This window comes from Suncus etruscus, chromosome 8 (genome assembly GCF_024139225.1).
Source record: "Suncus etruscus isolate mSunEtr1 chromosome 8, mSunEtr1.pri.cur, whole genome shotgun sequence".
In the NCBI taxonomy this organism is placed as follows: Eukaryota; Metazoa; Chordata; class Mammalia; order Eulipotyphla; family Soricidae; genus Suncus; species Suncus etruscus.
The window spans coordinates 8113276-8139897 of NC_064855.1; the positions used below are offsets into that span (position 1 = coordinate 8113276).

General features: G+C 37.7%; 1 protein-coding gene across 1 annotated transcript in view; it reads right to left on the minus strand.

The window, feature by feature from the left end:
* The window catches only part of CNTN5 (contactin 5), a 636787-nt gene that overhangs the window by 340350 nt on the left and 269815 nt on the right, over positions 1-26622 (minus strand). The window contains exons 4-5 of the mRNA XM_049778604.1: positions 19890-20013; positions 19587-19762 (exon numbers count right to left, since the gene is read on the minus strand). Coding sequence (XP_049634561.1) covers positions 19587-19762; positions 19890-20013 — 300 coding nt within the window. The remainder of the gene's footprint in view (positions 1-19586; positions 19763-19889; positions 20014-26622) is intronic.

A 26622-nucleotide genomic window follows, 5' to 3' on the forward strand; every position in this document is an offset into this window, starting at 1 on the left:
TTGTAAAAATCCAGTGCGTGCCTGAAACTCTGTCTCTAACAGTATTGTACATTATGGTGCATAAATACAACTGGGGAGAGGGGAGTAAAAAATTGAAAGAAAGGGAGGAAGACACGGAAAGAAAAATATGCCCATAAATTTTACTGAAAGATCAACACCTTTTTAAATGATTCTTCAATAGGGTACAGAATTTACTAAGTGTTTTTCTATGTCCTTTGCTTAGCACTGTAAATTTGGCTAGCTGGTTACTGCCTAACTTTTCAAAAAGCAAAGGTTTGTTTCCAATTTCTTATCATACTATCACTCCTTACATTCTTTGTATTAATTTTTTTCCTCATCTGGTGCTTCTATAGGCTGGCAGGAGAGTCTGAGGGGTCACAGGGAAAAACTGCAAATATGGGAGGTCACAATAGTCACAGACCAAAGAGAAAGAGAGGAGTTTCTAGGGAGGGAAAAGTTCGAAAGGGTGAACAATCTGGCTTCCTGGTAGACCTGTCATCCTCAATGGTACTTCTTCCCCTAACTTACCAGTGTATCTACTTATTCCCCTTGATGGAATGTGATGTCTAACACAAACCACACACTACCAGGAAAGTATCTTCCCAGTATCCTCTGCCTGACAGGCACTTCACTTTCCTCTCTCTAATAGCTCTCATTAACGTAGTCCTGCCAAGAAAAAGAACATCTCTGCTTTTCCCATCTCACTCATTTTGATGGGAAAAAGCCAATTAACCCACTTCTCTCTTCACTAGGAAAGAGGTCATAAATCAGATATATTATCGCAAATTCACAAAGGGCCCCTAGTTAACCTCTCCCTAACTTTGTTTCTGGGTTCTAACATTGACTTGTAATTTTTAATGGGAGCAATATTTTATAATCTAGTAATACTAATTTATAGTTTAGGTGAGTTTTTCACCTACTTAGTTTAAGTGAAGCCATGTGTTCACAAAACACACACACACAGACACACACACACATACACACACTTCCACAATCTACCTTTAGACTTTATTATCACCATGGGCTATATTGAAAGGCCAGGATATATCTTCTTTAAGCAACTGAAGAAAACCAGCACATTTATTCAATGACATTTTAGAATCTTTTTTAGTATGTTTACTTGTATAAGAGAGGAGTGTCTGGGGCCAGAGTGATATCCCAGTGGGCAGGGCTTTTGCCTTGCATGTGGCTTAATTAGGTTCAATCGCTGACATCCTATATGTTCCCCCAAGAATTCCCAGAGTGATTTCTGAGAACAAAGCCAGAACTAACCCAATTGCCACTGTGTGTGGCCCAAAAAGCAAAAAAAGAAAAGAAAAAGAAAAGAAAAGAGTGGAATATCTAGTGAAAAGCTTTTATCTAATATGCCTTTGCATATTTATTTAGTTTTTCATTTTGGGGGCCAGCCATACCCAGAAGTATGCAGAGGTATAGAGGTGTTAAGTGCTAAGGCTCTGTGCTAAGTAGTTACTCCCGGTGGTGTTTGGGGGAACCTTATGTGGTACCAGGGATGGAATTGGGCACCTGCTTTCCTTCCTGCACCATCCATCCCTCTAATATCCTGTTTAAGTGACTGGATACATTAGATAGACCTTGTGTTCTTCCTGTCACTGTTTTGAAAAGCAATCCATGATCAATAATTAATCAGCATTTTCTAAACAAAACGTATGTTAACATATGCTAAAAATAGATAATTAGGAACACTAAAAGTATAGGGCTGTGTTCAAATTTACATAGGATTTTTCTTCTTTTGTTTTTCCTCTCCTTTGTCAAATATGAATTTGGGGAATAAGATGGGCATACAAACTCTCTAGGGTCTATGAATACAAAACAGCAAGACTGCTTTATAGCCTTAGAGAAGATGATGATTTGTTTCCATGGCAAAGAAAGGGAGGTGGGAAGTAACATCTATTTTAAGAAAAAAATAGAAGGATATCATTTTGTAGAGGGCCACTTCAATGGACCCAAGCAAGGACAAGCATTTTTTATTCCCAAATACCACACAAAATAAAAGTCTAGAAATATTTTACTTGTCCACATCAAATTATGTTCAAACGTACTTTTGTAGCATCAAAGAATACTTTATGTTCTAAATGATGCTGAGGAATCAGGACTGTGGAGGTAAACAGGATTAGATCAATAATTAACTTTTATATTTTATATTTAAACACCCACTTATGCTTATTCATATTTATTATGCTATACAAGTTACATTAGAAAAAATGTATAATTAGATTAAATGGCAAGCTTTTATAGCACAAGTATTTCAAAATATGGAAAACTCAACTCTTAAAAGTAAACTTTAGATAAAGTTTGCTTCAACATATTGATACTGAAAGTAGCAGTTTTGCTTAATATTTTATTATACTATAACACTTAACTAATTAATTTTAGTAACACTAGCTATTTTAATTTATGTTCACAGCAGCAACCAAAAATAGCAAAAATGTCTATAAATGTTAGATGCTAGGAAAGAGTTGGGACTAAAGTGGGAGATTTACATGTGCCTATTTCCTAAGAGTAGATCTGTTTTAAGGGAAGGACTTTTGAAACAGGTTGAAATAATCATATGTAAGAGACAAATCCTTCCGGAGCCAGAGAGACAGCACAGCAGTAGGGCATTTGCCTTGCACGCAGCCAACCCAGGATGAAAGGTGGTTCAAATCCCAGCATCCCATATGGTCCTCTGAGCCTGCCAGGAGTGATTTCTGAATGCAGAGCCAGGAGTAACCCCTTTGAGCTGCAGGTGTGACTCCTCCCCAAAGAGACAAATCCTTAAAAATAGCATGGCTTGAACAGTCATACTTGCCACCTCCTAAGCCACAACATATTGAGAGCTAAACTGCATGAATTCTATTTATTTTTCTATAACCAGATCTACTCTAAGATTTTCGGTTTGAAGTCACAATGAAATGATATGACGTCATTGAAAAATAAAATCAAGTTACTACTTGATATTTGGAGGGAAAAAAATCACTTCAGAGTGCAAGTGGCCTACATGAGTAAGCCCAGTAGCTCTGTGTTAGCATCATCACTGCAAGCCCAGCAGTCTCCTAGATCTCAGGAGAGAGCATCCCAGAGGGTGCTATGGGCACAATCTAAGCCAGGATTCCAGACGGGTGGATCACATTAGGGCCACTCCGTGCTCTGATTGGTTCTTCTTTGCTACAGGAAAGAGGTATGACTCTATCATTCCTTACCTTAAAACCAGAAGTTAGAAGAGCTTCAGCTTTTCCCGATGAGATGATGGTTAGATGGGTTTACTATGAAAAATCTAACACTAGGAGAAATGATTTTTCCTTCATTGAACTGAAGAGATTGGAGCAAAGATCTGAGCTCCATTTCATTTGTTAACACTGATGGCAGGAGATGCCTTTTTTAGACTCTGGCTCCTTAATTTCAGGAACATTAAATGTTGATAGAGCACAGCGAGGAGGTTTTGCGTTTAATATAAGAATACACTAGGGATGGAGCTTAACCCAGTGTCTAGCACATACTAATCACTTAATATCACAATTAGGGACAGAGAAGTAATATAGTGGTTTGAGACACTTGCTTCATATGTAGATGACCCATAACTTGATCCCGGCATCTCATATAGGCCCCAATTCCCACCTAGATTAATCCCTGGGCACAGACCTAGGAGTAAGCACCTGAGTGTGGTTCAAATAGTACTGAGTATATAAATATCACAATTATTTGGAGCATTGCTATTAACTATATTTATGTAATTAACTACAAATACTATCTACATGTCCGGGGCTGGAAAGATAATACAGTAGGTTGGACACTCGCCTTGCACACAGCAATCCTGGGTTTATTCACCTGAGTCCCAGAACAAATAAGATACACACCGTACCCACTGCAATATCTCTCCATATCTAAAATAAAATTTTAAATAAATATAATTTAAATAAATATAATTCTAAGTCAAAATTTCTATAACTGCTTACATACTAGTACACAAGGACTCCGAAATTTGTTTAATAACCATGCCAATTCCATTCAGCAATAATATTATTTTGTTAATTTGATGATTGTTTATAAAATTTCATAAATTCTAATTTAAATAAGCCTGCTACACTTGTGATTTCTTAGGTGGATGATTTACTAGGTTTATGAAAACTGAATTGATATTAATGACCTCATTTGATGCGTTTAACTGACAATTTGCAGGCATATTTTTGGTGATTTTGTTGTGACAGATGTGATACTTGGAAGATTCGATTTCATTTCCTGTGAACTAGTTAGGGAAGGCAATTCTCCAAATTCATCTACCTATTAAGAGTTAGGAGTTAAACATTTTTATTTTCTTATTCTGGTGGACAGAGAACCAGACTTAACAAGTAGAGAGAGAATCATTTCTGGATCTTCCACCAAGAGCTATGACAATGGCACAGAACGTGTCGCAAATGTCACCACTGACAGGGTAAAATCTGTGTGGACTTTCCCCAATAGTTCAGAAACAAGGTGTGTTGCCAAGATTGATAAATTCCATTACTACTGCCTGACTCTAAATATGCAGCAATAAGATAACAAAATGTACATGAAGCTTTCACTGTTACCAGGTCCATCACATGATGATGGTAATATTTTAACATGTTTGCCAAAGGGGAAACTGAGAGAGCAGTTTGAGCTATGTCAGAGATATATTTAATATGACTTAATAAAAACCTTTATTTCTTTGAGATACCTGAGTTTTCTCTCAGAATTTCATTTTTTCAACATAGAATATGTTATCAATAGTATATGGAATAAAAAATTAAGGTGATGCTAACTTCAGAATAGATAGTAATACCTACCATGGTATTAAAATTAATTATGGCCAAAAGTACTATGGTAAACTTAGTAAAAATTAGTTACACTTAGTGAAAACTTTCTATCAGGAGCTTTAACATCTACCAAATGTTTCTGCATAAATTATTTTTTTCTCTTTTGTGACTATTAAGGACAACTATGTGTATCTCTAACAGAATTACTTTCCCCTCAGTTCTCTTTGCTGGGAACAATGGTCACTGTGCTCTAATCACATACTCAAGTTCAGTAATCACCAGGGACTTGACTTGTGTCTTAGAGGTTTGCTATTAAGCTAATGAAATGGATGAGGGATGAAGGATGTTGTCAGTTCAGAATCTTGAGAAGCGGTGATGAGCTCAAGCTAAGAACTGATCTTGAGAAATCACTCTGGTAGGCTCATTCTGCTTTCTTTTGTTTTTTTTTTTTGTTTGTTTTCATTTTTGGGCCACAACCTGCAGCACTCAGAAATCACTCTGAAGAATGGATCTTGAGACACAAAATTTTTATCATAAATAGTTGCAGAGCAACTTAAAAAGAGACACTTCTTTTTGTACTGTTGGGGTGATTCACCTTTTTCCCCTTAGTCTCTCATACCGATGAGAGCCTCTAGAAGGACTCCGCCCATTTTCGGTGTATTTGATTTTTTACCCCAGTTTATTACTTTTCTCTTCTTCAAACAAAACCATGTAACTTTACCTATCTAGTCCAGCCTCCCAGTTACAGGAGGAAATAAGGGAGCTACCAAGACCAAACAGGTGTGAGACAACTAAGTAGCAAGTTAGGCACAGAGGAGACCACGTATTCTTGCAGCACAGGGGGTGAGGGAGGAAGATATGGGAGGTAGGATCGGAACGGAGGTGTAGGGAGAACTATTTGGTGATGGGAATCCCCCTGATATTAAGTTAACATGTACCTAAAATATTATTGTCAACACTATGTAAGCCACTATGATCAAAATAAAAATTATATTAATAATAAAAAAAGAGACAAATTCAATAAGGGTCACAGAGGTCAAAGAGGTAGCACAGGGGTCAGGACCTCACATGTGGCTAGTTTGATCCTCAGCATTGCATATGGTCCGCCTAGAAACACCAGGAATAAGCCCTGAAAACTACTGGGTATGTCCCACCCACCCTTCCATCTCACCAAAAATAAGTACACGGAACACAGATATATGAACACATATACTAAGAGAATGGGAGAATGAGTGAGAAGAGGGCTAGACTGGGAAGGGGGAACAGCACTGAGGAGAAGCAGGAAGAACATACATGCAGGCGCATCATAAGCATGAACAAAATTTTTCTAAGAATAGTAAATAGTTATCAGTAGCCTGAGTATTTAAGGAGACCTAGAAACAGTCTAACAAATAGCTTTAGGGGAGACTGCAGAAATTTGCACTTGATTTTGGAAAGGTTGGGACCCCTTTCAATGTTGGAACAGGGTGACAAGGAGGATATCAGTGTTGTGTGGGAAAGAAGTGAAAGAGAGAATTGTAATTTGTTGAAATAAATTCATGTCCAGAGAGATGGGTCTAATGAATTCCAGTACCTACCCATTTGATTTCTGATATATGGACCAAATATAATCACCACATAAAGTCCCTGGACCAAGCTAACATTTGTTTGTCTTATTTTTACCCTAGTTAGATGACAGACTAGATGGAAGACAGAGGAGGCAGGGTAAGGCAGGGACTAATAGAAACCTCCTATGTATACCCTCAGCCCTCACTCACACTCAGAACACAGCTTCCCAGGCACTGGCTACACCAGGTTTTTCCTCTCAAAAGCTCCTTTTTCTGGGGAACATTCTCTGAGTATTCAAGCTTATTCCACTGATCTGAGGGCCTGTCCTTATTCTAATACCATGCTGTTTTGATAACTATTGCTTTGTAGTAAAGTTTAAAGTTGGGGAAAGTAATTCCTCCCATATTCTTTTTCCCAATGATTGCTTTAGCTATTCGAGGGTGTTTATTGTTCCAAATAAATTTCAAAAGTGCCTGGTCCACTTCTTTGAAGAATGTCATGGGTATCTTTAGGGGGATCGCATTAAATCTGTACAGTGCTTTGGGGAGTATTGCCATTTTAATGATGTTAATCCTGCCAATCCATGAGCAGGGTATGTGCTTCCATTTCCGCGTGTCCTCTCTTATTTCTTGGAGCAGAGTTTTATAGTTTTCCTTGTATAGGTCCTTCACATTTTTAGTCAAGTTGATTCCAAGATATTTGAGTTTGTGTGACACTATAGTGAATGGAGTTGTTTTCTTAATGTCCATTTCTTCCTTATTAGTATTGGTGTATAGAAAGGCCATTGATTTTTGTGTGTTAATTTTGTAGCCTGCCACCTTGCTATATGAGTCTATTGTTTCTAGAAGCTTTTTGGTAGAGTCTTTGGGGTTTTCTAAGTAGAGTATCATGTCATCTGCAAACAGTGAGAGCTTGACTTCTTCCTTTCCTATCTGGATTCCCTTGATATCCTTTTCTTGCCTAATCGCTATAGCGAGTACTTCCAGTGCTATGTTGAATAGGAGTGGTGAGAGAGGACAGCCTTGTCTTGTGCCAGAATTTAGAGGAAAGGCTTTCAGTTTTTCTCCATTGAGGACAATATTTGCCTCTGGCTTGTGGTAGATGGCCTTAACTATATTGAGAAAGGTTCCTTCCATTCCCATCTTGCTGAGAGTTTTGATCAAGAATGGGTGTTGGACCTTGTCAAATGCTTTCTCTGCGTCGATTGATATGATCATGTGATTTTTATTTTTCTTGCTGTTGATGTTGTGTATTATGTTGATAGATTTACGGATGTTAAACCAGCCTTGCATTCCTGGAATGAAACCTACTTGATCGTAGTGGATGATCTTCTTAATGAGGCATTGAATCCTATTTGCCAGGATTTTGTTGAAGATCTTTGCATTTTTGATAAAGGAGCAAAAAATCCTAAATGGAACAAAGAAAGCCTCTTCAACAAGTGGTGTTGGCACAACTGGGTAGCCACTTGCAAAAAATTGAACTTAGACCCCCAGCTAACATCATGTACGAAGGTAAAATCCAAATGGATTAAAGACCTCGATATCAGCCCCAAAACCATAAGATATATAGAACAAAACGTAGGTAAAACACTCCAGGACATTGAGGCTAAAGGCATCTTCAAGGAAGAAACTGCACTCTCCAAGCAAGTGAAAGCAGAAATTAACAGATGGGAATATATTAAGATGAGAAGCTTCTGCACCTCAAAGGAAATAGTGCCCAAGATACAAGAGCCACCCACTGAGTGGGAGAAACTATTCACCCAATACCCATCAGATAAGGGGCTAATCTCCAAAATATACAAGGCACTGACAGAACTTTACAAGAAAAAAACATCTAATCCCATCAAAAAAACGGGGAGAAGAAATGAACAGACACTTTGACAAAGAAGAAATACAGATGGCCAAAAGACACATGAAAAAGTGCTCCACATCACTAATCATCAGGGAGATGCAAATCAAAACAACGATGAGATACCACCTCACACCCCAGAGAATGGCACACATCACAAAGAATGAGAATAAACAGTGTTGGCGGGGATGTGGGGAGAAAGGAACTCTTATCCACTGCTGGTGGGAATGCCGTCTAGTTCAACCTTTATGGAAAGCGATATGGAGATTCCTCCAAAAACTGGAAATCGAGCTCCCATACGATCCAGCTATACCACTCCTAGGAATATACCCTAGGAACACAAAAATACAATACAAAAACCCCTTCCTTACACCTATATTCATTGCAGCTCTATTTACCATAGCAAGACTCTGGAAACAACCAAGATGCCCTTCAACAGACGAATGGCTAAAGAAACTGTGGTACATATACACAATGGAATATTATGCAGCTGTCAGGAGAGATGAAGTCATGAAATTTTCCTATACATGGATGTACACGGAATCTATTATGCTGAGTGAAATAAGTCAGAGAGAGAGAGAAAAACGTAGAATGGTCTCACACATTTATGGGTTTTAAGAAAAATGAAAGACATTCTTGCAATAATAACTTTCAGACACAAAAGAGAAAAGAGCTGGAAGTTCCAGCTCACCTCAGGAAGCTCATCACAAAGAGTGACGAGTTTAGTTGGATAAATAACTACATTTTGAACTGTCCTAATAATGAGAATGTATGAGGGAAATTGAGAACCTGTTTAGAGTACAGGCGGGGGTCGGGTGGGGAGGAGGGAGACTTGGGACATTGGTAATGGGAATGTTGCACTGGTGATGGGTGGTGTTAAGAAAAAAAAAATATTGTTATTCAATAATGGAATACAATGTATATACAATATATTATTATATACAATACATTGCATTATAAAAAAAAAGCTCCTGTTTCAGTTATAAAAGCAATTATAGAAAATTCATATTGAGAAATCCCCAGTGCACCCAGAATTTTCCCAAGGTACTTAAATTGACTGCAAAACAAACCAAAATAAAAATTTAGACAAATAAAATCTCTGCCAAATTCTCACCTCAAAACTGGAACCAGGAATTCATCAGTGAGAAGGCCTTCAGGGCAACACAGTGGATTAATCATGATTATTTGGAGTAGAAAATAATCCATGAAAATAACCTTAACCATCTTGTGATACTTTGGGGGTTAGGAAGTTATGACAAAAGTCAAGTGATTTCTATGTCTCTGGAGTTAAGGACTATGAGAACTAGTACTGGAAGAACAGGAAAATATTGCTAGGAAATAGCTCCCCAGAGAGTTTCAAGGTCCTTTTACTTAAAGATTGGAGGTCAAGATGTCAGAGTCTAAAGCATAAATTTTTTCCTAGTTCAACATAATATTTAGAACATAGCATATTTCCTGTTTAAAAGACTATTTCCCTGGAAGACATAAATTTCAAGTTCACTTATATCTTGCCTAGAAAGAAGTTCATTTCATCAAGTACACATTATCTTGGTTTTTCTTAAGCTTTCTCTGTTATTCCCTCTTCTTCCTTCCATCAAACACTATGCCATGCCAAGAAAACAACGACAGTTCTAAGAAAAAACTGCAGCTAGTACCTTAAACTTAAATGCTTTAGGCTCTTATTTCAGTATTAAAATAGTTTTTTTAAATGTTTCAGAATCTAGTAGCAGGGGGGAAACTGGGGACACTGGTGTTGGAAAATGTGCACTGGTAAAGAGTATTGTACACGAAATGACTGAAACTCAACATGAACATTTGTAACTATGGAAGATAACCCAAAACTATATTATGAACAACCTTATAAACCATGGTGTTTAAATAATTAAAATATTTTAAAATGGGCAGGATTTCCAATTATGCAATTTTTCTGATAGTTCAGGGGAAAATAATAAGTGTAGAAGATATAGAAATTGATTTGTAATAAAAGGTATTTTGAATGATTTTGCTAGCCACAGATTTATGCGGACACACTTTGCTCATTATAGGTTTCTTACCATCAAAATCAATGCACAAGAGAGAATAAATAGAGTGAATATTCTATAATAAAACCTGTATATATATACATATATATATATATGCTAAAAATTCAAAACAGGGTTAAATCTGAGATAGGGTAGCAAAGGAGAGAGAGCAAGTAAGAAGTGTGAGTCAGCACAGAACTGGGGCTGTAACTTGGTCATTTACCAGTTGTGTATCTTTTTTTTTAATATTTTATTTAAACACCTTGATTACAAACATGATTGTGGTTGGGTTTCAGTCATGTACAGAACACCCCCCAATTGTGTATCTTTGAGAAAACAACTTCCCTAAGCTTTACTTCCTCTTCAATTTACAAATGAGTACAAGAGGAAAACATTCCTTTCTAAGGCTGATGCAAGGATTTAAGGGGCTGATGGCACCTTAGATGTGTTTAATAGTCTGCTTAGCCTTTCAGTGCTCAATGCCAGCTGCTGCTTACTCATGTTACTAAATAGATGTGTGAGTATGTATATATAAACACTTATTCACACAGACTGTTCCCACTCTATATATGCATCTGTCTATGTTCATCCGTCTATCACCCATCCACACAGATATATACAGAGAGTAGCTCAACCCAGCCCTGGAAAAGAAAGTGCAATCCAAAACTATAGGCTGCTTAAGAGAAGCTTCTCGCTGACTTGCTCATCAAAGGGGCTTTGAAGGGGGACAAAATAACTTTGGAAAATATTTATAGTCAATATATTCCACTTTGTTCATGTTTTGGGATCATTAATTTTTAGGTAAGTATATTTATATTCTTCAGGATTATAAATTGTCTCAAGATAGAGCATCATTTCCCAAGAAAAGCTGGCAATAGAAATAAACTTAAAACTGCTGCACTTTTACAGCTGGGACTAGTTTGTGCTGGGTAGCAGTTTCTGAAGATACTCTGTGATGTCTAGGAGCACTAGGCTAGGAATGTGTAGTGGAGCTGTGGTGACTGTTGCAAGTCAGTCCCTGAAGAGGTTGACTGATAGAGGGATGGAGGATGAGGCCTTTCTCTTCCAGCTCGGAGCACGCGTCTGCCACCCTGTCTAGCCGACGGTTCTGAGGTAAAACGGCGGGTAAACAGCTCGCAGACAGTCAGGCTTGTGGAAATATTAGCTTTATTCTGTGGACAAGACTGAAGTCCAAAGACTCAGCCTCAGTTCCAGCAAAAAAGCCCCGGCCTTCCACAGACCCTTGTTTTTATCCCCCAGAATCAGGTACCATCCAATGGTGGGATCAGATACCAACCAATGGTGGAAACAGAATCAGGTACTACCCTAGGGTGGGGGCAGAATGCCATGTCACACCCTAGGGTAGGGCACAATCACCAATCAGGTTAGGGTGAGTAACATAGTAATCCCCTAAAATATTTACATACACAACAGTGACAACACTTACTCTCAATCTTGGTCTTTCAAAATGGCATCATAGAACATGGTACCTGTACCTTTCTGCATTTTTAAATCAATAATAAGAAGCACCAAGATCAAAAGCACAATGGCTTAGCCCTGAATTTGTCTATCCTATACCAGGATTTCCGTAAACAATGCAAGTATGTGTCTGGATTCATTTAATAAAACAAATTCAAACTGATAAATTATGAAACAGAACTAAGAATGAAGTTCAGTCTGCCACATATTTCAAATCTGATGGACTCAGTAGGCTTTCTGCCAAGCATAAACTGATATATTTTGGTTAAAGTTTTCCTTTGTGATTATAATTAAACATCCATATTGTTTGTCAAGGACTTGTCACTTGTAATGATTCATATAAAGATCAAATATTGTCTTTTAAAATAGTTAAATCATAACCTGTGAGTCATTATTGTGTCAACAACAATAGGGTTGTTAGGTGTATGGAACATAGAATATATAAACTAATATTTATTTCATAATAGAAATTTAAAATTGGTAGAAGGAGGTTGACATTGGTGCTAAAATATTGTATATATAAAACTCAACTATAAATAACTATAAATCATAATGCTTTACATAAAAACTAAATAGAGAAATTAAAAAATAAAATAATATTTTCCAAAATTTTGGATTATTATTCAAATTAATTATTAAACTTTTATAAATAAAAATTCAGAATAAGGAAATAAAGCTTTTCTGTGGATTTTGCAATTATTCAAATAATTTCATTAGACAGTAAATGTTATTAAAAAGTGACTTTAATGTAAGTCCTATTTTTACTTTAGGAGCAAAGTTAGAAAGTTAGAGAAGTAGTTTTGGAGTTTCATATGAAAATTAGAGGTTAAATTGAAGGGCTTAAAAATAGTCTCTAAAAATCATATGATCTTTCAAAGAGTTAAGGAGGTTATTTTAATCAACTGCTTCAAGGAAAGCTAATGGAATATTCTGGATCTAAATCATCCAAATGCCCTGCAAAGCAATATGTTCAAATTTAGATATGAACTATCAATTTACTAGGGATGTCATATAAAGATATTTTTGAAGTAAGAGACAGCACAAGGCGATTTTATTCTTGATTCATTTTATATTTTACTCATTGGTATGAATTATTTCTCAAAATCCAAACTTTAGAGAGATTGCTTTGGGCTTTGGGTTGCTGAAGGATGTTTGTACTGTGTCATACTATCAATTCCAAATTCTCATCAACCTAGTGATAAGCTAATAGAGTGACAAAATTGTATATGGTTAATTCTTGCTTGTCACTAAGAGTAAATCAGTATATCAGCTGAGAAAATTTTCTTTATGATAAGCATGATTGCCAAAAATAATTGTATGGATAGCTAGCAACAACCATCAGTAGCAAAAGCAGTCTAACTTTATGTTTGTTTTTGCCTTTGTTCCTGAACTCATAGCAAATTCTCCATCTCATTAATTTTCACTATAGCTTTAAGGTGTATAAAGCTATTAATACTAAAAACACAATTAACATCAACAAAGCTGAGGACTGTTTATAAATATTAAGTTAAGAAAAATGTGAAAGATTCTCCTGGGTAGACATTTAGACATATGAGCACAGGTTTAAAGGGGGAAGATGAACAAGACTAAATCAGCAGCTCAGATCCAAAAGCAACTCAAATTTAAAAAAAATCAAGATACACAAATTAAATATTTTCAATATTAAATTCTTGTTATGTGTAAGAAAATGGCTCAGTTTTATGTCAGATCAATTAAACTTGCTAATGAACTGAATGATGCAGAGAGGCATTGGTCTCTATATAAAGCAAAACATTAGACATATCTATAAGAATTAAAGATCAAGGGACCAGAGCAATAGTGCAGTAGTAGGGCGTTTGCCTTCCACGTGGCTGATCCAGGACAGACCTCAGTTCCATTCCCAGTCGACTTTAAGGACCCATAAGGTCCTGCAAACCAGGAGCGATTTCTGAGCGCTTAGCCAGGAGTAACCTCTGAGCATCACCGTGTGTGGCTCAAAAACCAAAAATTTGAATAAAAAAGAAAAGAAAAAAAGAATTAAAGATCAAGAACACAGTTTGTCCTCTTAAGCCCTGTGTGCAGGGGAAATTAGTGCTCCTAAAATATTTATATTTCTCTTTTCATACAACTAGGGGTTGTGGGGAAATGTTTCTGTCTATGCTCTAGTGATTCTCAGGTTCTCTCTGATGGTCTGTAGTCTAGTGTCCATCAGAAAGTGGTATTAGAAATAACTTAGAACAAAAAAAAATAACCTTAGGTGTAATTAGATGGGTGTTTTTTATTTGCTGAATTTCTAGGAGGCAGGGCTGAGTGATCTTTGCCTAAAAAGGGCCAAAGAGAACCTATGGGCATTATAATCTCTTTTTACTTTGGATCTCTGGATAATATAATCCCTTTTTACTTTGGTGCAATGTTTACATATTTATCTTCATCATTTTATATGGCAAGTCAATAATCACATTCCAAATGAAGGGAATAAGGGAACATTTTAGCAAAACAGCTCGGTGAAATATACAGCTGCTACTTTGTGTCATTTTTGTTGATAATATCAGCAGCAAGGGAATAAAGTAAATGAAAAGAAACTATCCTTGGTTACACTCAATTTTCCTATACACTAAATACTCTTTTAATTAACTTTCTCTTTAGATATTCTCTTTACTAGGGTAATGGCTGAGCTCTCTGCAATGAGTGTAAGACAAAGGAGGATGTTTGAATGGTTTCATCTATTGCATGTCTGTGCACATTTTGGAGTGTTCTAGAGCTGTTCTCCAGAAGCCCCTACGGCCATTCTTTATAAAATGTATTACCTCCTTTTCTTCCTATGTTGCTACAACATTTGAGTTTAAACATAAATTATATTCAACTCAAAACAAGTAAATATATTTTTAACTATTGCTTACAATGCCAGTTAGAAGTATCAAAATTCACATTCTTAAATAACTACTTTCTTCAAAAACGAGTTTATTTGCCAAGATTATCTATGTTAATAAGGTAAGGTCACAGTCATAGTTATCCTATCTAAATTCATTAAATAACATAGATTTTTAACCATACAATGTAGAAATTTATGAGGAGAAATATTTATTAAAAGAGAAAATTTTGGGGCCAGAGAGATAGCACAGCGGCGTTTGCCTTGCAAGCAGCTGATCCAGGACCAAAGGTGATTGGTTCGAATCCTGGCATACCATATGGTCCCCTGTGCTTGCCAGGAGCTATTTCTGAGCATATAGCCAGGAGTAACCCCTGAGCACCGCCGAGTGTGGCCCAGAAACAAACAAAAAAAAAAAGAGAAAATTTTAAGAATAATTACCCAAATCATTATAACTACCCAAATTTCCTATCAGAAAAAACCCCCAATGTTCTTTAAACTATTAAATTTCTACAAGGGAAATTAAGGGTTTATTATCTAAATTGAAATCAATAAATTGATTATAAGGGTATGAAATATATCTTACTGGAAAACACTTGCCCACTTGTGCAAGGCCTAAGGCTCAATTTCTGAAGCTAAAAAATATAATTTGATCATAAAATTGTGTCTTATAAAAGTTTCTGGGATATTACATTATACTTTAGGAAAACACAAGCAAACTTGAAGACACAAAACACTGCTATAGATTATATTAATAGTTAATAAGAAAACAAAGAAGTGAGCCATAAATCTAAATAGGAAAAATGTGAATGTATGTGTTTCTGTGTTCAAAGGAACTAGAGATGTAGAAGTGAGGTGACCCAAATGAAACTCAAAGTTTCATCATGCTGAGCACATGATTTGATTGCAGGAGGCCTAGGATCAAGCCCCCAAATATGTGTACCCCACCAAGCAACATTGGAAATGACATTCAGCACCAAATAAGGAGTAACCTCTGAATACTGAGCACCCAAACAAAGCCCCGCAAGTTAAATAAAATGAACAAAATAAGAATGCTTAATGAATGCAGGTAAACCATGAACACTGTTTAACACAATATATTACATTAATATGATGTAATCAAAGTATTTATATTTATATGTAATAGTACATATTTTAACATATTCATGCAAAAGGAAGTTGACCATTATAAGGATATGTTTATAATTCATCAACTTTTAAAAATATTTGGGTCATATCTGGCAAAGCTCAGGACTTATTTCTGGCTCTGTGTTAAAGAATTACTTCTGGTGGGCTTGGGGGACTCTGTGGTGTCAGGGATCAAAACCAGATTGGTTTCCCCAGCCAAGGGAAGTGCCCTCCCTGATGCACTATTGCTCCAGCTCCTATTTCATAATCTTTAATGGAGGACTATTAGCATATGAATATATTGACTTTTTCAATATATAATTATAAAATACACTAATACTTGTTCTATGACTAAACAAGGGCACTGAATATTTCTGCTGTTTATTTAACACTGTACACTAATACTTAGGGACATATAACTTGAGACAAAGGTTTTATATTCCAAGAGGCAGATGATACACGCTGATGTAATGAAAACCTTTTAACTTATGAAACAGATGCAGCCTGTTATATTCCTATGGTTCAAAGGAATAACCCAAACACAGCTGCCTGAGAGCTCAAAAATGTAATCTGATAAATAACATTATCCTTTTGATTGGTTTCAGTAAGGAAAAATAAACATATTTTATTGTTTTATATATATGTATACATACTTATGTACATATATAGGATGACTACTTATAAGTTAATGTATAAATGGTAAAAATATTTATGTTACTGTAAATGAAATATAGCATAAATATGAGAATAAGTGTAAAAAAACTGTTCAGTGAATATTATAAAAATGTTTTCTAACAATTTGACTAATTTGAAAAGTCTTCAAATTTCAAGATATTTAAAACATTAATTGACTTGTATATTAGACTTGAGTGTTAGTTTGATTAGGTAGGTTGTAATATATCATCTAATTTTATTACTTCATTTTTAAAGTTGTGTGATAAATTTTTACATAAATAATGGTTGGGAGATATAGAAGATTCATGAATTGAGCTTTTAACTAAGTCATGAGGTTTTGGACATGAACCATTCTAGCAACTGCAAGTTCCCCTGTCACACATCTGTCATCCCTCCTTTATGAAATCTCCTTCAAATAGGTTGCCAACGAATGTTTTCATCCAAAGCTTAACATTAACTTATTTTTTGTATCCTTTCTCTTCCTTTCAGAAGTATTTTTATTCTCCCGAAATTCCTATTTCATTTTTTTCCCTTAACCCTCACATTACCTGAATTTCTAGAATCTTACAGAAGCCAGGGTCACATTGGGGTACTCTAGAAAGTAAGTTAATCCAGCTTCACCCTTTTTCTTTAACTAAATGATTGTTTTCTTCCCCCAAATCATCAAAAATAAAAGATACAAAGCTAAAAGTTTGTTGTTGTTGTTGTTATATGATAAGTATAGGGTTAGCAACATCTATTTAGGGCAGCAATTTTTATGACAAAGTCAACAATCTCCCCTCTGTAAATGAATGGCTTTTCCCACAAGGTTCCTATTAAATAGATTCACACACCCTCAATGAACAGCCTCTAGAATCCAGCAGTGTTCTCTTGGTGCGGGTAAATAGGCAGGGTTGTAAGCTGAGATCCAAGGATCATATGTCTGTCTACTTTGCAAGTGAAAAATATTCTCTTAACTCACATCAGGGTGACTTGATGCTGAACTAGAAGATTGGAAGAATGGATGTGTGGATAGAAGGAAGGAAGGATGGATGGATGGATGGATGGATGGATGGATGGATGGATGGATGGATGGAAAGAAATAAATGGATTGTAGGACAGGAGGATGGGTGGATGATATATTGATGGAAGTATAGATGCATGATGCATTGATAGAAGGATGGACAGATGATATAGTGATAGAAGGATGGGTCTATGGATACATGGATGGAAGGATGCAATAGAAGGATAAAAGGATGGGTAGATGATGTATAGATGGAAGGAGGGTTAAGTGTGAAGTTTCCCTTTCCTAGTCATTGAGCTGTAAATTTTTATTATCCAAGGGAGTATATTAACCAAATTTTACAAGTATTTCCAGTAATTCTAGAAAGACATATTCAAATACCTGAGATCTTCTGATAAATACATTTCTGTTTAAAATCACATAAAAATGCTTTGCAATTTGCCCCTATGTTGACTGCTCACTGGAGCATTTGTCATAAAGACCAAAAAAGTACAATAGTTACTCAACATATTCTCTATGAATTTTCTCTATACAATCTTCTTTTACACAGAAAAGAAATTAAGTGAATTATTTTACCTTTATGAATACTGAAAGCATGTCTTTCTAGTAAATCAATTAATTTATTCTTTTTTGGGTTTTTTTGGGGCCACACCCATTTGATGCTCAGGGGTTATTCCTGACTAAGCACTCAGAAATTGCCCCAGGCTTGGGGGGACCATATGGGACGCCAGGGGATCTAACCACGGTCCTTCCTTGGCTAGCGCTTGCAAGGCAGACACCTTACTTCTAGCGCCACCTCACCGACCCCAATTTATTCATTTTTTGTTTGTTTTTAGGCCACACCAAGATATGCTTAGGATTTACTTCTGGCACTATGCCTAGGGATTTCTTCTGGTATTACCTGGGGGACATATGTGGTGCTGGGAATCAAACCTGGAAAACTGCATGCAAGGAAACACCTTAAACTACCATACTGTCTCTAGAGCCCCCAAAATATTTTCACATATTTTAATATGAATGCTGAAAGTGTTTTTATATCCTTATGACACACCAAAATAACATTTTCTAAAATAAAGGGTGTTCAATTATGTTACTATTTTATTTTTTAGTGTATTCAATATACTAACACAAACTTTATCTAAATATACTTTAAAATATTTATATATTTTTTTAGGATTTGGCTCAGTGTTCTCCAAAATGAACCATTATATCAGCTTTTATTTTTTTTTCCTTTTCCTCCTTGCACTCATATAAGTGTGCAGCTGGTTAGTAAAACACAATTCTTGGGGATTAGAGAAAAATCAATTAGTCAATTCTTGAGAGTATAATTTTTAACTTTAAAATATTGTGATCAGTTATGTAGCCAAGTTTGTTACATATGAGTTAACACAAAGATGATCAGTTCGTTCTGGTTTTAATGAATGTTTGTCATTCTCAAGAGTTTAAATTCAAGTAGGGTTACTAAGAGGTAACACTAAATTTTTTTCGACCTATCAATTTGGTATTAGTCCTTATTAGAAGTGACATGAATTTCAATTTTAAGAAATATATACATTCAATTAATTGTAATTTTAAAAGAAAAATGTTAGCATACATAATTACATGTCATTTCTGTTTTCCAATAAAAAAAAATGAGATACCCAGGAAGAAAGATAGAGTAATTATAAGTAAAAAAGTCCACTTTAGGACTTTTTTTTTTTTGATCCCAGAATATAAATAAACATTTAAAATGTTTCCTTGGGTCTAGAATCTCCTTTAGCAAATTGCTGCTATCACAATAGAATAAAAGCAAATCTGTGTTCTAGAGGTCTGGGATGCTACTAAAAAGGCAGGCAGCTTAGTGCGGAGTCTGAGGTGTTGTCTGGCCTTGTGTTGGGGTTAGTTACTATTCTCCACAATGCTGGGCCTCTATGGTGAGGGTGCCCCTGGTGCCAGGAATCAAACCGGGTTGCATCAGCCAGCCCACTGTAGATTTCCCCAGTTAGAAATCTATCTTATTAATTCATTTCAAAAAATTTTAGAATTTTAAAACTTATCTGCTTTTGTGTCTAGGAGGTTTAGCACTTCCTGCTTCCTATGGACTAGAAGAAAACAAGAACGTAGGGAACCCTATTTAGGGAAGACACACCTTGTTTCCGAGGTCCTGATCCTGAGTTTTCCCAGTCTTTTCAAATATGAGCTCTTAAGCTTCTACTTAGGGAGATTTGAATATCACACACATGTACTTTATATGTATATATGGAAAAAAGCACGACTTTACTCACAGGCAAATTGCAGCAGGGCCTCTCTACTAAGGATGCTGCCGAAAGTGTTGGCAGCCAGACACTGGTAGTGCCCAGAATCCTTTGCTTCGCTTGGATTGCTGATAATGAAGCTGCCGACGATCAAACTGTAGCGATAATCACTTTCCAAATCTATTTCTGTTCCATTTCGAAGCCATCTTAGGGAAATATCAGAAGACAAAGAGCACAAATGACTTGAGACATTGTAATAGTCTCCGGGAATGTCAGTCTCCCCCGAAGGGAATTTTTAAGACTATCGAAAAATGATTAATCGTGGATTTCTACCTGTAATTGGGAACAGGATTGCCCCGGGCTTCACAATTCAGGGCTATTTTCTTCTCCTCTGAGTCAGTTGGGAATATGATATCATCTGGTTCTTGCACAAACACCGGCCCATAGTCCACACTTTCTGTAAGGACCAAGATAAACATATTTTAAAGCTGTTCAAAACACCCAAATAAAATTTCTCCATTATCTTCATATCCAAAATGCTTGTTCTTCCCTTATAATCACCTGGCATACCACCCAAAGATAAATTCAGTCTGGCTAAGTACATTTTCTTCGTAAACTGAAGGCATACTTGTATTTTGGTTTTGGTAACTTATTAAGAAAGCTCAAAAATATATGGGCAGTGTAATGGAAAAACAAGTATCTCAAAGACTAGTAGTGGGCACTTAAATGTCTTTGCTTTCACAAGAAGCAGAGGTAAGAAAATTAGAGTGAGCAGAAATGTTTGCAAGGATCCAATTTTGTAACTCTCACACACACTTAGAACAATTATACCTGGACCGAAGCCTGTGTGAGCAGCTGTGTAGCCTTCAGGGCTTTTGGGTTGGAGACCCCGATGCATGGAATCCTCAAAATGTGTTCAGATTTGCTATTGGGGCTGCAGGGCTGACATGCATGAACAGGGTTGCATGTCCACATCCAAGGTGCCAAGGACTTCTTTGTCTCTGAAGTCAAGTGGTTGATGGCCACGAAATGACTGAGCTTAAGGTTTGGCCCAACTTTTCTGCTACTTGGTTGATCTGAGGCCATAGTGGGAAGCAGTTCCACAACCCAGAACCGCTGTGTAGACAGAGCTAGGAGTGGGGTCAGATGGCACTGTTGTGCAGGTGGCTCACCATTTTTGAGGCCCAAGTCCTGCTCTGCAGTGGATCCCCAGCACCATCCAGGGATAAGCCCTGGGCACTGTCAGTTTTAGCCCCCAAACCAAATATAACAAACCAAAAACAGAGCAGGAGGTTGTTCAAAAAGACAGATGGGACAAGGAAGCCAGGGAACCCCTAGGTGAGTTTCTAAGTGAGGGTTGGGGGGATCCCTGGGAAACTTAATCTGGTACTTCACCAAGGGCCGTGGCCGGTTGGGAAGGGCAGCATGGCCCCCTCCAGACAATCCCAGGATGCAGCCTGGTTTTGACCCTCTAACTCTATGGAAACCTTGCTCGAGGCTTCCCAGACCCATGTAGATCCCATTCAGCAGCCTGACTCTCGCCGGCCAAGTGAGCAATTGGGCAAAAACTTGAAAAGGCCTCAACCATCCTCTGATGGTTATTTCCCTTCTGTTTGTGAGGCTACTGCCTGGTGCTCCCGCAGGAACACTTGGGGTCACTGACAAGCCACCAAGAGCCCAGGAGACTCTGCTCTGCGGACAAGCATGTGTCTTACAGTGTGCGTGGCAGGGACACACTCCTGGCAGGGTCTTCCCCAGGAGGTTTAACAAAGACAGGCTTCTCAAGCGTTAAGCTTCATGCTGTGTCTAAAAGTACAATGCTCAACACTCAGGAGACCAGATATATTAGATGAGCCAAGCTCCAACTTTAGTACTAACACACACAAGGAGGAACAGTTTATAGGTTTATAGGTTGGTAGACTGAATTTTAATCCTGCTGCCCTGGCTCCAAGAGTAGCTCTGCTTTCACCTAAGGCAAGGATCTCAAACTCAATTTACCTGGGGGCCGCAGGAGGCAAAGTCAGGGTGAGGAAGGGCTGTATAAGGGATTTCACAAAAAAAAAGTCCTCAAACGTCATTATTAACAATTTTAATTATTTCTTCTGAACATGAATAGAACATTGAGTGAAGATCATGAACAGTTCTTCTGAACATGGCATCTTTTGCCTATTCCTTGCTGCCAGAGACTTGACAGTGCTTCTTCTCACAAATCTGAACCACATTTGGCTCTCAGTATGGGTTAAAGATGATCACCATTAAGTCTAGACCTGTACTTTGACTTATTGAAGTTCAATGTGGAGAATAACTTTTCACACAAATATGTGCTCCCCAAAAGGCACATGGTGCGCTTGAACATTTGGGAAAGCTCAGGGAAGCTGGGGGGCAATTCTCTCAAAAATTGCCCATGCATGTCTGCTTTTCCACTAACCTCCCTGAATTTGGCTTTGAGAACAGAGTTGCATTGCAGGTCAATGAGCTCCATTTGAAGCACAGGAGGGGCATCTTGCACATCAAAGGAAAAAGGGTCCACAAAAATTTGGAAAGTGGCTCTGTGCTTTTTGAAGTCTGCAAATCTGTGATAAAATTTCTTCTCTAGCTTAAAAATAGCACCAACATATTTCTCACCATTGAATGGTATGCCTGCATCCACAAGTTCCTTGCATGCTGGGAAATGGCAAAGGTTTGTCTAAGAGAGCTGGGATTTCCATAACACAAGTTTTATGGAGAATGCTCTCACGTTGTCATAGGCAGCACTAATAAGCTGCCCTGGGCCTTGTAAAATCTTGGTTAGTACATTCAGCTTATGTGTGATGTCAACAAGAAAAGCTAAGTCCATAAGCCATTTGTGATCACTCAACTCAGAAACAGCATTCCCATCCTTCTCCATGAAGGCTTTCACATCTTCTCTCAATTCAAAAAATCTTTTTAGGACATTTCCCCAGCTGAGCCAACATACCTCGGTGAAACAGAGCACATCTCCATATTCTGACTCCATTTTCTCTAAAAAAGCATGGAACCTCCTGTGCTTTAAGCCCCTGGATCTGATTTGGTTGATGCAGTTCACAACAACAGACATCACATTTTCACACAGTAGGCATTTACTGCAAAGGGTTTGCTGATGGATAATGCAGTAAAGAGCAATGACCTTTCTCTAGTCTACACCCTCCTCTTCAAGTTTTTTTTTGAACAAGTGCCACCAGTCCATTTTTCCTCCCTGTCATCAATGGTGCTCCATCACTTATTATTCCAACAAACTTCTTCCATGGCAAACCTGCATTCTCTTTCTTTTTTTTTTTTTTTGTTTTTGGGCCACACCCGGCGTTGCTCAGGGGTTACTCCTGGCTGTCTGCTCAGAAATAGCTCCTGGCAGGCACGGGGGACCATATGGGACACCGGGATTCGAACCAACCACCTTTGGTCCTGGATCGGCTGCTTGCAAGGCAAACGCCGCTGTGCTATCTCTCCGGGCCCAAACCTGCATTCTCAATGGCATTACACAGATGCCGAAATATCTCATTTGCAGTGGTCTGGCCATGCATTGGAATTATTGTGAGCAGCTCCTCTGTCAATTCAAAATTGCAATCAACATCATGACATAAATTGTAAGCTGCACAGTGTCTGTTTTATCTGTGCCCTCTTCAAGAGCAACTGAGTATGCATCAAAATATTTGGCTTTCTCACACAGTTGATGATAAATGTCACTTGACATGACAGAAATGCACTCTGCCACAGTGTTGGCAGAAAGACTGATTTTACTAAACTGACCTTTCTTTTCAAGACAGATAATACTTGCAGCCTGTAACATGCACTTTTTTTATTAACAAACTCTCCTTCTGTGAATGGTTTCCCTGCCTTAGCAATCATCTCACTAACCATGTAAATAGCTTCGACTGATGCAACATTCTCTTTGGTTGCTTTCTTGAAGAAATCTTTGTTGCCTCATTAGACATGCTTTAAGACTGGCAAACCACTTGGCTCTCTCATTTCCTTGATATTTTGCATATTCTTCAGCATGTTTCGTTGAATAATGGCGTTTCAAGTTGTATTCCTTGTGCACTGCAACTTTCTCTGAGCAAATAAGACATGTGGGGATGCCCCTGTGCTCAACAAAGAAATACTGCGTCTCCCACTTTTCCTGAAATTGTCTGTGCTCGTCATCAATCTTTCTCTTCATTGCAGGCTTTGAAAAAGTCATGATGAAGGTATGACAAAATATAATTCTGTAATAAACTTCTCTCCCTTCTCTCTCTTAGGCCTCGGATAATGCAAGGGACAGTGGGCAGGAGCAGCAGAAATGACGTCTGCGCTAGGCACAAAGTATTCACAATTATTCGCTTACCGAATATTCTCAATAAAAAATTGCATTAGTAAGAAAAAAATCGCAAAAAATCGCATTAAACATTTGCATACCCCTAACGGAACTGCTCAGGGTATGTGAATGTTTAATGCGATTTTTTCTTACTAATGCGATTTTTATTGCGATTATTCGGTAAAGGAATAATTGTGAATACTGTGATATTTGAAGGCCTGCCATGGGCCACAAAATGTTGTATGGAGGGCCGCAAACGGCCTGCGGGTCACGAGTTTGAGACCCAACCTAAGGGAGCATGCCAGACTCTGTCTGGAGGCCGGTGCAAGGTGTGAAAGGCTGGGCCCCTTCAATCACATATCAGCAGGCCAAGAAGCCTCACCTAGTATGCCCTGCTTTTGTTAACCACACTGCCCCACAAGCCCTAACAGCCCTGACCTCAAATTCTGCCCACACTCTAAGAAACCCTGATCTCAACTCTCCCTGCCCTGCACCCTTGCCTGTGCCAAGACTCTGATCCTGCAGCTCTGTCTTTTGCCAGACTCAGCTATGATTTCTTTTTACCTTTTACATATTTAAATATTGTTATTAGAAAGAAGTGTGAATTAGTGTATTACTGCTGGAGAGCCTCTGGTCCCGTGCATTCTTCAGAGGCATTGTCCTGGCAGTGTGTCCCCTGAGATAATGTCTCCCACACCAATTGCACAGGGCAGAATGGGACTTGTAAGGGTGATAAGGGACTCCAGGATCACCCCAGAAGTGATACTCTGAGGCAGATGTAAGGATCTTGTGGTTCATAAGCTTTAATCCTGCCTAGCCCATGTGCTCCTCTGCAGTCCCCATTTCCCCATGTTGCCTCACTTTGGGAAAGCCTTTAAGTCAGACTGGAGAACTGTTGAGTGTCACTGCTCACACTCACAGAGCTCTCCCCCAGTTCCACTACACCCACGAAAAAGAGGTGCTTTTCTCTCTAGTCAGGATTCAATTCCTCATTCCTCTCATTCCAATCTCTCCTGTTCTCCTGAGCTGGGCCTCAGCAATCTGGGGAAAGTCTAGTCTGGTAGGAACATCTACCCTGCCCCCAAGTTCTGCAAAAACTGAACTAAAATGCGGTAAACTCCCTAAGCACAGTCAGGAGTAGCTCCCCAAAATGTAATAGGTAGGCATTTGAGAAAAATAATATTGAATTTATCTGGGTAATTTTTCCCTAGTTTTATGCAGTAAGACAAGATATGCGGTGGGATCAGATTGTTTGTGCAAGGCATGCTCACTGCTGGAGGTGAAAATACAGTGGAATAATTTATAAGCTGCAGGTGTTTGTCTTATTCTTGGAAGGCATAAAAGCAAGCTCATATCATATTTCTCTTTCTCCTTTATTCTTTTTTTCAATTATTGAGTCTTACTCCCAAACCTCATATATTCATCTATTCTAAGTTAAGCCCTGAAAAATCATCACAGAATTGTGGAAAATAAGATGCATATTCATATTCATGATTATGCTGATGGCTTTCACATTCTTTCAATAAAACATATTTTAGAATAAGTTAAAGGCAAGTAATTTGTCTTCAAATAGTATTTAATGCAACATAATTATCAAATAAAATTACAGTGGAAACAAGGAAGTAATCAAAAGTTTGTCTTTGCTCCAAAACTCACCAGGAATGTACCAAATAAAGGTCAAACTTGTCTAACTGCAGTTCTAGTGATTCAAATGCCGCGAGTCACTGGTGTTCAGAAATGGGATTTTATAAATGGTGAGCAACACTTGTTAAAACAAACTAGAATCTCACTCCAAGGTACACAGTATTTTGTACTGACATATGATATGTCAAGTTATCCTGTAAGCAATATAATAGAGAATTGGATTCCTGACTCAGGATATTACAAAGAATTTTCACTGATGAGAATCTCTGACAGAATTTTAATGTTTTAATATTTATAACATTACAAGCATAGGCCTTTTAGCATTTATAGTTTCTGTTGTAAATTGCCTTAGCAAACTTAGGTCCATGATATAACCAGAAATACCCCACAAACCTCAAAAGGAAATGCTACTTTTCTTAGGATTAGAGCTGTAATTAAAACCAATGGGGACAGCCAATGAGAGAGTATACAGGGTCCCCTGGCCAGAAACACTAGAGTACTTGGCTGGCATCTGCCCTGCCAGGAAGGCAGAACCCTACTGGGAAATGGCCAGCTTCCACTCTAGGCCCTGATTTCTTTTTTCCAAGTTGACCTTCCATAAACTCTTTTTATAGAGACACTGATTTCTCTGATCACTTTCTTTTTGGCAGTAAACTGGCATCTAATTTTCTCTAACTTCTAATAAAAATTTTGACATTTATTGATGGATCAGCAGCCAGAGACTCCCTTTCTTCCTGTCCAGATAGATGCCCTCAGTATCACCTGATCTGAGATTTCTACATTTAAATTCTCTACTACAATGGGTTTCCTGTTGTGTTATTAAGTTTTCAATTGTTTCTTGGCTCGTGATCAGATGCTATCATGTCTCCTGGAATCTAAATTTGCCTTTCACAGAAATCATTTTTCATACTAATTCTTCTGTGCCTATTTCTCTCAAAGGTCAGGTCTAATGCCAGACCCTAAAATTCACAAGCTGGGCTGACTCTCATTTATGCCTTGTTAGTTGATTCATGTCATGTGACCCAAGCTTAGGAAAAAAATGTCTCAGAAAAATATCACCCTATTGTGCCTAATGCAATAAAAATAAATTATGTTTAATGAGTACTAACATGA